The 12593-nt window shown below is 41.2% G+C and overlaps 1 protein-coding gene across 10 annotated transcripts in view; it reads right to left on the bottom strand.

Moving 5' to 3' along the window:
- The window catches only part of TJP1 (tight junction protein 1), a 260471-nt gene that overhangs the window by 103719 nt on the left and 144159 nt on the right, over positions 1-12593 (bottom strand). The window contains exon 1 of one of the 10 annotated variants that reach the window (XM_043490187.1): positions 9283-9449. The exons of the other annotated variants lie outside the window; for them this stretch is intronic. Within the exon in view, the coding sequence (XP_043346122.1) occupies positions 9283-9309 (27 nt within the window). The 5' untranslated portion in view covers positions 9310-9449. Of the gene's footprint in view, positions 1-9282; positions 9450-12593 lie in introns of those variants that run through there. 10 annotated transcript variants of the gene reach the window in all.

The raw sequence follows: 12593 nt of genomic DNA, 5'->3' as shown, positions 1-12593 counted from the left end.
AGCACATCTTACTGGTCTGGGGCTCAACCAACCTCCATCCTGTATTAAATAAACAAGTACATACACACACGAATATACAGAGTAAGTAGATGTTTGTGTGAGTGTACACACACAGAAATATCATAATTCCCATACTCCTCTTCCCTGTTATTAAGATGGGCTTCACTGAGCATGCCAGCTAACACGGCAGTGCCCCTGTTTCAGGCAGAGTGGCGTGTACCAGCGCCCTGAGTGCGGGTGCTGGGACCACACCCTCCCCTGTGAGAGGGGAACAGTGTTGACTGGTGGCTCCAGATGCAGACTCCAGAGCCTGAACTCAGGATACAGGGACACACACACAAGGTTATTCAGTGACGACCTTCTCAGTTCTTACCCTGCCTGACCTCTGTCTGCACAGGTGTGGTCTGGTGACAGATCCCTCTTTGGGACTCTCTGGTCCCCAGCTGGTCTCCCTCTGTGCCACGACACTCAGACCACATGCAAATTAAGAGCTTCATCAAAAGACCATCAAGAGAACCACCACATTGGAAAATACACCTACAACACATAACCAACTAGCTTTTATCCAAAGATAAAAAACGAAGCAAGTCAGTAAGAAGATAATTCCAAAGAAAAATAGGCAAAAGACTCAAACAGGGCATTAACATGAAAAGTTGCTCAACTTCATCTAGTCAAAAAAATAAAAAACTTCAGTGAGATTTACTAGAGACCAACCAGAAGGGCTAAAATTAGTGTCTGATAACACCAAGTCTTTGTGAAAATGCAGAGCAATAAAAAGTCTCATTCACTGATGATGATGAGTATAAACCAGTATAATCTTTCTAGAGAAGACACTGTCTACTAAAATTGAAGACACACTAAACAATCCAGGAGCAATTCCATCCTTAACTACATCTTAGAGAAATATGTGCACATGTTCACCAAGAGAGTTACCCCAAGTGTTCACGGGAGCATTATTCTTAGTAGTCCAAATTAGTAAATACCCCAAATGTCCATCAACAGTAAAATAAACTGTAGTACAGTCACACAATAGAATACTAAACAGATATGAAGATGAATGAATTCATAATGTCACAACACACGAATCTTTAAAACAAATTTAGAACAGTGCCTGTCTTGGGGAAAGAATGGAGTTGGCAGGAAGAGCCTAACACAGGGGTCTTAGGGTAGGACAGCAGCTCTGTTGGCAGGATAATGCTGCCAGGTAGGGATGCTGTCAGGTAGGGGTGAGGGAGCAAGTGAGGAGCCCACAATGTTGTATGCCCTAACCTGGGTGGTGTTTACATGGGCATTCACTTTGTGGTAATTCACTAATGTACACATGCTTTCTGTACTTTTACATAGATATTAAGTTTCACAATAAAAAAGTACATTAAAAAAAAATGAAGTCAGCTAGCAACATGTAAGTCAAAGTAACTTACATAAAATCTGGGATTCCGACCTGTCCTGAAAAACCAGACAATTTGGGCCTGCCTTCCTCCAGGCCAGCAACAATCCGCTGGGGTTGCGCAAACACCCTTCCTTCAGAGCAGCTCCTGCTGTCTGGCCGCACTGCTCCCTCTCTTCCACCCTCTGGTCCGACTCCTGTGCGTCATGATGCACCTAACACCATTCCCTCCTCCTCTCCCTGACACTCCTTACAACACAGGAACGTAAAAGCACGTGCACGTGTGAATTACAAAGCCTAGAATCAAGTATGCCGCTAGCCAGAGCAGTAAATTTAACCTCAGATTCCTCACCTATAAAACAGAGGTCCTAGGAGCGCCTACAACAATTGCTAAGATGAGACAATGCACATAAAACAGCTAGCTTAGTATTCTCATGGAAACAGCACTCAGTATTAGGAGGCTTTTATTTATTATTAATACACAGTTCTCATATTTATGCCTAGAATGTAAATCTGCTTTCCATGGCCACTGTCTTCTGACTATATAGGAAATACAGTATCAAAATATGGGTTGATATACATTTAATTAAATATCCCTACATGTATCACTATTTAAAAAAGAAAAACAACATATAAATCTTCCAAAGTTCCTTTACATGACACCACTGGGAAAGACTTCCTACGATTATACTTTGAAAAGTACACTTGTGTTTACTTGTTTTTGCCAAAGTACATATTTCTCCCCATCAGGGCTTTTACTGGTTTCATCGGTGTCAGGTGAATGGATACTTATGAAAATACACTTTAAGATAATGGATTTTAAGACCTCAGTCATAAAATGCCCTCAAAATTAAAACTGACTTTTCAAAGTAACATCCTATGAACACCAAAAGCAGCTTATTTTTCACATACTTTTTGTGTCCCAATGCCTAGCCAATATACTTATCTAATTCTTGCCCTTCAGTAAAGTACACGTTTTTCTCCAAAACCCCACAGAAGTCTAATTCAAACTACTTTTTCCAGAAGCCGATCTGGCAGTAAGTCCTCCCTAAAAAGGAACACTATGAATTTTATCCACAACTACAATGAAAGCTAATGAACTAGTCACCCTCAACACCCATCAACTAACAGACACCACGCTGAGCAAGAGAAGCCATACACAATAGAACCCACACCGGAAGATTCTGTTTGTATGAAGTTCACAGGCAAAACCACAGTGTTTACAGAATATGTAAGTGGTAAAATTATAAAGGAAAACTAGAAAATAAGTACTATGGAAGATTCTTGTGATCTCTGGAGAAAGCAGGTTATGACAGAAATGGCCTGCTGGGGTGCCAGTCCCACCATCATTTACAGCATTAAAACGGCCCGTAAGTACAGCACAGTGATGTGTTCACTGCTCTACTTCTACCACCTACAACCGTGCCCGGTACACACTAGGCTAGCAGAGAATACCCGCTGAATGTAGAAAACAGTTTCAAAGCTCCAAACTCTTAGTATTTCAGAGCTGACTAGACCCTAAACATAACAGTGACAGCCAGCTTACTGTCCATTTTCCATTTCAATATATTCAACATATAAATAAATTGCTTTGTAATTATTAACCTTTTTGTCCTATTCAGACTTTCACCAAATGCATGCATACAATACATACACGAATGTATCTAGAGTCAACTGAAATTTTTCTTAATTAACAAAAGAAAATGCAGCAGCTCATGTGTTACACCAAGTCCAGGCTCTAAACAGGATTCCATGATCTTTCCCCAACCAAAAAAGCACACCAGAGAGCTATGCTATTGTATCAATAAGATGACCTCAAGTGAGTTTAGAGGAAAAATGCAAAATTCTTTTGATCTTAAAAATGACATATTTCACAACTGATTATGACAATATAGACCAACTATAAATTATAAGCCTTTAGAGGACAGGGATCCAAAACAAACTGTGCTCAACTAATGCTCACTGAACTAACAAAAAAGAATGTCATTACTGAGGGCCTCCTAAATTTTAGCATTATGTACTGAATTGGAGAAGACTCTTTAGAGTCCCTTGGACTGCAAGGAGATCCAACCAGTCCATCCTAAAGGAGATCAGTCCTGGGTGTTCATTGGAAGGACTGATGCTGAAGCTGAAGCTCTAATACTTTGGCCACCTGATACAAAGCACTGACTCATTTGAAAAGACCCTAATGCTGGGAAAGATTGAGGGCAGGAGGAGAAGGGGACGACAGAGGATGACATGGTTGGATGGCATCACTGACTCAATGGACATGGGTTTGGGTGGACTCCGGGAGTTGGTGATGGACAGGGAGGCCTGGCGTGCTGCGGTTCATGGGGTTGCAAAGAGTCGGACACAACTGAGCGACTGAACTGAATTGAGAGAACAATCATAAATTAAGTTTAATTCACTTATCAAAACTGTGCACAAATCCAAAAGATTACTAATGACAATTTGAAAAGAGTGAAAATTCCTAAAACAGCCAAGAAATAAAATGAACTTTCACTCTTTAGGATGTACACTATTTTAAAAAACAAAATATATTTCAGGTAAATTTTTTAAAAAATTTAAATTAAACCAGATATATGCTAATTTTATGTTCCTATTTAGTATCCAAGTAATATTCATTCCAGTCTTCAGCTCCCTCTGGGCACGATAAACTAGAATGACTGAGACCACTCATCAATCAACTCATTTCCCAGCATGCTACCAGCATGAGTGAGTTAGGGTGTTCTAACATATACCAAAATGCACCTACACACAAATAAAAACCTGTCTTCTGATACATCCCAAAGTTAAGGGCTTTCTGAGACTGAGTATTTAACACAATAAATCTCAAATGGTAATTTATGGTACAAATTTTGGCAATATTGATTTTATCATGTTAAAACAGTGCTTTGAGTCACTATCTTCATCCACTTCTAGGATATAAAATGCAATTCCCTACCCTTGTAGTCACCACACATGTCTTATTACTATGGATCTGTTTAAGAAGGCATGGAAATCAAGCACCTGGCTAGCCCATCAAGGAGCAACTTGAACCCACTCTTGTCTGCAATAAATAAATTAGGAAGTACTCTAGGTCACCAAAAGCAAAAGGCCTGTTTTTATTGCTGACTTGTATTAGAAACACTGTACTGAAACAGGTCCAACTTAGATTCAAAACTTGGTGAACTGTTCTAATGTCTCTTTCTACAAGATTTAAAATTTAAGCTAAAGAGATTTTTCAAGATTCCCTTCGAAAATTCAGAGATGCAAAGCAAGTTCAAGTCAAATGTTTCAGAATCATTCTAGAAACTATCTTTTAATCTTAACATTTGATCAAAAACTCTACTAATAAAAAAGAACTCTGCTTGTCCCAGAGCTAGTCTCCAGCCCCAGGAGGCTGCTAAGTGTTGGACGTTGAGTGGGTGACTGCACAGGGCCTGCAGTGCGCGGTGGCCAGGCAGCCAGGGACCAGTGGCACCACACTTAAGATTTACAGTCAGACTCCTAGTCTTTCATTGGATTCAATTTTTATCATGTCAGAGCTACATCAATAAACAGGATTACATTTCCAAATTTTTCACCAAAATTATTATTTTTAATGACATTTTCCTTAGCAGCGTAGTCTGTCTTGTTTATACTCAGTTCTATTCTGAGAACGACACTGAGTTTACATTTGGTCTCTAATAGAAAAAAGATTAAAGAATAAGTAAAAGTCAGAGCCAGTACATTGTTAACAGGATTGAAAAAAAGAAAAGAAGTGAAACTACTGTAATCTTTCTCCTTCAAACCAAACAGGAAACGGGACTCCATCTACTAGCCTACAGCTTCGAGAACTGCAGATGGGACTTAACGGCAAGACTTGTAGGTGTGGATGGCTGACCTCTGTCACTCACTGACAGTCACTGAAACACAGCATCGGTCTTTCTTAAATACAAAATAAAAGTTTTCAAGTCCCTAAAATGAAATCATCACCATTCTCAAAAAGGAAAGAAAAGAAAAAAGGGTCTTTCCTAATAGCACAGAGCAATTTCTGCTACTGAACAATTGGGGGGGGGGGGCAGAACTGTGCAATCTGAAAAGCACCTATCTAATGGAACTGTCCTAAAATGAACTGGAGAGCTGTAAATGTGGTCAGGGATTATCAACCAAGGATATAAAGGACAATTCTAACCATAAGCGTCTACAATGTCCAACACACTAACATAAAAAATTAAACATCTTTCCCTTAAATACTATAAAAATATTTCTAGTTAAAAACAGGACGTATGTATACCTATGGCCAATTCATGTTGATTTTGATAAAAAACAACAAAATCTTGTAAAGCAATTATCTTTCAATTAAAAATAAAGAAAATTTTTTAAAAGTATTACACAAACTTGATAGGTACAGAAAAATATTACCACAGTGAAGCTCAATAAACACTGAAAGACACAATCAAGTGAATTTTCATAAAGCACCTTGATTTTTCAGTTTACCTTTAAAGTAGCAAGAGGGCTTCCCCGAAGCAAATACACACCAATCACAAAGTATCAAAACTAAAACTATGTCATAATAGCCACGCAAGACAATTCCCATCTACAAGGACTAATTTTGTAATTATTTTTGTTCATTTAGCTATATTCTACAGTTTTTAACTTTCAAATGATCAGCTATTAAGGATACAATAAATCAATTCCTACTAAGTGCCTTAAATAATTTCCATACTAAAGTACACTAAAATTTTAGAAATAATCTGGGAAAAAAATTGTTTGAGACAAAATGGAAACTTTGAAGCAGCGAAATCTGTAACAGAACAATGCTACATTTTATTGTTTCCTCTGGAGTGAACAGCTTGACTCCACAAGCTGCTGAACTTCCTTCAGACTCTCTGATTCAACCAATGGGAATGTTTCTAACTATTCCTGTCATTTTCTCACATAATTAAACAATTTCTTGGTGAGACAGAACTATCCTCAAATTCCTGGTTTCAATTTTTGAATCATTGCATCAGGTACACTAGTGATTCCGTTTGCAAATTCAGATATATATATATCACAGATTAAAACTTTTCCTTTATTACATAAGTTAATATACACACAGAAGCCCTTTCCACTGAGGACTTTTTTTAAGCCTCCTACACTGTCTTCTAGTATTTTATGATTTATCGTCTCTGCATGTTTTTCAAACATTTCAAATGGATTTTTTTGGAGGGGGATGGCCTAAGGGCAGAAACAACATATATATTTTCAAAGGATAGTCAACAGTCCCAGCACCGTATACTGACATCCTTTCTCCAGAAATCTACCCTGTTATTTTTATCAGTCTCAATTTCCTCTCCTGTAGGCTAGGTGAATTTGGGTAAGTTACCTTATCTGTTTCAATTTCTGCATCCATAAACTGGGGATAACAGTAGTGTTCATTTCATAGGGATACTATAAGAATTAAAAGTTAATTCACGTTAAGCACTTAGAACAATAGCTAACACACATTAAATGCTGATGACCATAATCACTAAAAACTCGTAAACACACAGATGTTTCTGGACTCTGCAATGCCAATGTCTATTCCTGAACTAAAACACTGCTTCAAATTACTCTGAATTTATAACACATCAGATTTTCTAATAGGGCTGCTTCTTCTGAACTTTCACAATTATCCATTTATTTTATCAGATAAACCTTCTCATAGACACATTAAGTTTTCTAGAATACCACGCTGGAATTTTATTTGGAATTGTATTAACATTTATACGCCAACTCTAGGAAATGTGATATTTTCTACGATATCCTCCCCATTCAGAGATTATATTTTCTCATTTCACTTACTGAAGTTTTATGTCCTTTAAAGTTAAGTTACCAACAATCGCTGTATTTATTCCTAGGAAATGGCAACCCACTCCAGTATTCTTGCCTGGAGAATCCCATGGACAGAGAAGCCTGGTGGGCTACAGTTCATGGGGTCCCAAAGAGTCGGACACGACTGAGTGACTTCACTTCACTCACAACCTTTTTGGAGAAAGATTTAGTGGCATATATCAGAATTTTAAATGCACATACATACCCTTTGATCCAGAAATTCCATTTTTAACAACATGACACAGTAATACCACACACATGCAGAAAAATAAAGGCTATTTATTACAAAATCCTGGAAGCAACTTAAATGTGTATCAGTAATCATCTGTAGCCTAATCATGGAATGGAAAAATATTCAGTCATTACAAAGAATACAGAATCAAAGATACTGACTTAGAACAGAGTTCTACAAACTATGCTAAAAGCCAGAAAAGCTGCAAATTAATGTCTTTTTTTTTTTTTTAAACAGAAGTGGGGGAAACAAAAATATCACATGTAAAGTATTGAGTACATTCACAGCCTGGTTCTTATAAGCATTTTAATCATCTTAGAAAATTAAATGTGACTGGGTTGGTTGAGTATTATTTCATTTCCCCCATCTTTTACAGCCTTTCTCTATATAAGATTTAACGGTGGTCCCAAAACACAGCATTTTAGAAAAATAAGCTTTCAACTGACATTCTACTCAAATATTTTAAGAATGCAAACGTCCCTAAAATGTAATGTTTAACTACTGATACTTGTTAATATGCCATAAAATCTCAACACCATAATTCATGAGGAAAAGTATGACTCCTTCTAAAGCATCGTTTTACTATGGCAATCCACTGAAAACTTATTTCCCCACGTACGTGAAATATCCTTTTTGGATATCAAGTGCCAGAGAGCACACTAGAGGAACACAGTGGCATTCTCTATAATATGGAAACAAAGCCTCTCCTCCCCGGAAAGCAAGTCCCAGGAAAGTAAGGCTATTTTAAAATCATGCGAAAATTTGCCGTTTATTCTAAATCTTTAGATCGAGTTTTACCTTTAGATTGGTCTTTATCAATGTAGAGCAAAAAGGTACACATAAAAGTTTTCTTAAAGAGGGCACACTAAATTCCTTACAAGAATTTATTCACTGCTAAACGTAACCGCTAACTGCCAGCCAAAAAACAGTCTTGAGTTAAGAAACTTTAGGGCCTAATTATGCCTGGTCCGAGATGTTACGAATAAACATCTCAAACAGAAAAGAAAAAAACAAAACAAAAACATGAAGCCAGCACCTGCTTAAGCACCTGATACTACTTAAAGTAATAAATTGATTTTTAAGCGAGATTTTTACTCTTCATATTTCTGTATTCCCGCAACCGTTTACGGTGAAAAAAGATTAAGCTGTACAAAAGGAGAAAAGAATATTAACTGATTTTTAGAAACTTCAGCTTTTTCATGTAACATACAAACTAGCTTCAAAGCACTGAGAAAATGGCACAGTACTTCAAAGCATATGAAAAAACTGATAGGAAAACGTTACTTTTTTAACGAACCCACAGGTCTTTGCCAACTTTTATTTTTAAAAGTTCACTGTCCATTTTCAAGGGCATTGTGCGGTACTTTTAAAAGTGTACCTCGAATTAAACTCTTAAAAAGTGTTAGGAAGTTAGTTTTTCCAATGTCACCTTAAATAAATAAAACAGCGAAAAGATCCAACCTACTCCACAGGGGCTGAGTGCCGTCCCAAAGCCTCGTCGCGGGCGCGCGCATACCAGCGACAGTGACATCAGACCGAAACCACACGGTTTCGCCAGGGACCAGCCACTCCCGCAAAGACTGCAGCCGCCGGGGTGGCCCCGGCCCGCCCGCCGCGCCCCGCGCCCGGCTTCCCGGCGGGACCTGTTGCGCGTCCCCGTCCGCCCGGCTCCCTCCCGCCTCGGGCCCAGGCTGGAGCCGGGACCAGGGAGTGACGCCGCCGAAGTGCACCTGCCCGAGACCCGGCCGGCCCCGGCCCCGCCACCCGCCCCCTCCACGGCCAGCCCGGCAGCCCGCGAGCAGAGGAAGAAGGGCCCCCAGCGGACTCTCCCCGCGGCGCTCACCTTGGCGGCCGCGGCCCTGGCGGACATCTTGTCTCTCCCGCGCCGCGCAACGATCCTCGGACCCGAGACTCCGCGCCGCCAGCCGCCGGCTCCTCACGCCGCGGCCCAGATAAACATCTCCCGGGAGCGAGCGGGGCGGGGGCTGGGGCGCCGGAGAGGCCCAGCCCACAGGGAGGGGACTCAACTCGGACAAAAGTCCGCGCCGCGCCCGCCCCGCCCGGGGCTCCCCGCGGGGTGCGCCCGGCCGGCGCCTCCTTCCGAGCGCTACGCCCGCAGCCAAGCCACGGGCACGTCGGCTCGCCGCTCGGACGCCTCGGGGCCTCCGCCGCCCGCAGCCCGCCCGCCGGCTCTTCGGGGGACGCTTTAGCACGTAACTTTCCGGGAACGAGCCGCAGCAACGGGACGTGGCGTCGGCGGGCTGAGCCGGCGCCGGCAACCGCGGATGGCCACGCAAACCTGCCGGCCCGGCCCGGCTCGGCCCACTGAGCATGCCCGGCCTGGGGGTGGGGGCTGGGGCGGTGCGATCGGCGGGGGCGGGGCCGTAGCAGGAGGGGCGGGGCCACGAGGGCGCGGGGCGAGCGGCCGGTCCGCTTCCTGTCCGGATGCGACCCCTGTCGCGGAAGGAAAAGCCCAGTTTCCGAAGTAACTTGGAGACGGAGTTTCCTGTTTGTTCGCAGCACGGGTCCGGCGGAAAGCGCCCCCGAGGAGCGAGCCCCCGCATACCCAGCCTTTGCGACTTGGAGAGAGACGCCCCTGGCCACGACCCCCGCTGCCCGCCTGCCTGATCCTCGCTGGGAAATGCTTCCAGGCTGTCGTAGTGGACGGACCGACTGCCCCGCGAACACTGGTCACGGGGTCATGGGCACCCGAGGACCCACCCACACGAGGCCTTGATAGAGATCCAGCACCACCTTCCAACAGCCCATGTAGACAGGGATCCCAAACGCATATTTTTTGCATCAAAAATGCTGGGTTTCTCAATGGCGAGGGAAGGGGTCGAGCCGGGCAGAGTCGCGAGGACGTTGGGTCCACAGTCCAGGGGACCGACCCGCAGTGCAGACGGGCTCGCTAAACACCAAAGAGTACTTCAGAAACCTCTCCCGCCCTCGTTGTTCTGCACTCTGTAAAACGTAAAGCTCTCAAATGGTAACCTCCTAAAGAACCTAGTGAGTGAAGTCGCTCAGTCGTGTCCGACTCTTTACGACCCCATGGGCTGTAACCTACCAGGCTCCTCCGTCCATGGAATTTTCCAGGCAAGAGTACCGGAGTGGGTTGCCATTTCCTTCTCCAGGGGATCTTCCTGACCCAGGAATCGAACCCGGGTCTCCGCATTGCGGGCAGACGCTTTACCATCTGAGCCACCAGGGAAGCCCAAAGAACCTAGTACAGTGCCGCAAGAGGTACATAAGAAATGGAAAAAAGCAGAAACGATGGTTTCCTCTTTAGAATTCAACTGTAGGGAAAACCTAACTTAACCAAGAAATACCTGCCTATCATACATAAAAATGAATTAAAATTTCAAACTAAAATACCATACATTTTGCAACCTGAAGCTACGGAACTAAAGTGAACGTCGTTCAGCCGTGTTCTACTCTTTGCGACTCCGTGGACTACACAGTCCATGGAATTCTCCGGGCCAGAATACTGGAGTGGGTAACCATTCCCTTCTCCAGGGGATCTTCCCAATCTAGGGATCGAACCCAGGTCTCCCGCGTTTATGGAACTAAAAGCGTTCTGCAAATCAAATCCTTTCTCTCTTCTCTCCCTCTCCCCACCCTACCCCCAAAGAAATGATTAGTCACTTTTGTTTTAAAGTCATGTTGGATGTGACTTTTGTTTTTGGACAAAGTTAGTTATTCACTTCAGAAGTGTAATGAAAGATTTCTTATATTTTTTTATTGTGGCGTTATTATTTTTTATTTTCAAAGGTGACTGTGGAAAACCTTCCACGTTATCTTTATTAGTCTACCCATTTAATAAGACATGCAGTCAGCATGACCTGCCCAGAACCATACACCATGCCTTTAACAGACCTAAACCTGGAAACGTTTAAAACAAAGGCAGAGACCTTTTCTCTTTCCTCTTTTGTCACTTTTCACCAGGCCTACTGTACCTAAGTTAAATGCTAGATTACATAATGATATGTCAAAGATCTAATATATCTGATGACAGTTTTAGTTTATTTTAGTTTATTTTTGCCATGGTTTTAAAAAATGAAATTAAGCAAGAAATTTAAGCTTGAGAATACTATGCTTTAAAAATTAATAAAAACATTTCAATAATTGTATCCTTTAAAAATTTTTCTAGTGGTATTTATATCTAAATTAAGCTGTAAAACTTTTTTTAATGTATTTCCAATTCTCTAAAGAATGAAGGGAAAGTTTTTGTCATTTGTAAAAATAAAGGTAAAACCTAGTTGTCAAGAATTTAAAACCTATCTCCATTCTTACAGTTTATTTCTTAGAAAATGCTTTGATTAGAAGTGGAAAACATAAAGCCTAATTTCAGATAGTTGCCCCTTTAACAATGAAGAGTTTATCCACTGAACATCAAAAAAAAATGTTCACATTATACCACAACTTTAATGTCTATGTATGGATGTTGTTATAGCTCCTCTGGATCAACTACATGAGAAGAAATACAAGCAAATTTGAGAGTCTCCTTCAGAATTACAATAAGCTTTAACCAAGAATCTCTTTCGATTGCAGAGACTATTTCTGGTCATCTAATGCAAACTGAATAGGAAACTAAAAAACCACAACACTTACAAAGACAACTTCCTGTGGGATTTTTGGTGTCTGTGGCTCAGAGTGAAAAAAAAAGAAAACAATGTGTACAAAATCTTTATTAATCTTTTAGAACCATTTATTAAAACTGCTTTGACCAAGTGAACAACTATATCTATACCCACATTTTATGTATGTGTATTTATGTTTCTATTACCAAAAATATCCTTAGAAAACTTACGTGTTATATAGTATGAGCGGTGAGTTTACACATGAAATACAAAGGGGAAATATTATGGCACTGCGGAAGAAAAGGAGACAGTCTTGATGATGTCACAAAAGAGGATATATACACAAAATACTAGAATTAGGAGAATTTTATCAGAGCATCAGAACAGCAATATAAAATAAGTAATTCTACTCTCACAGGGTATCTTAAAAATTCTAAAAATTGCTTCAGAGTTTTCCTCCACCAATAAGAGTTGTATAACACTTAAACAGAGAAATGCTTTGTGAGGCTCATAGCGATTCTACATTTCACAGACCAGTAAAATTTCACACCCACACACACACAAAACCACTTTG

Source organism: Cervus canadensis, chromosome 17, assembly GCF_019320065.1.
Source record: "Cervus canadensis isolate Bull #8, Minnesota chromosome 17, ASM1932006v1, whole genome shotgun sequence".
NCBI classification, from domain to species: Eukaryota; Metazoa; Chordata; class Mammalia; order Artiodactyla; family Cervidae; genus Cervus; species Cervus canadensis.
The sequence above is the reverse complement of the archived record's forward strand: the minus strand, read 5'-3'. Positions and strand labels throughout refer to the sequence as shown.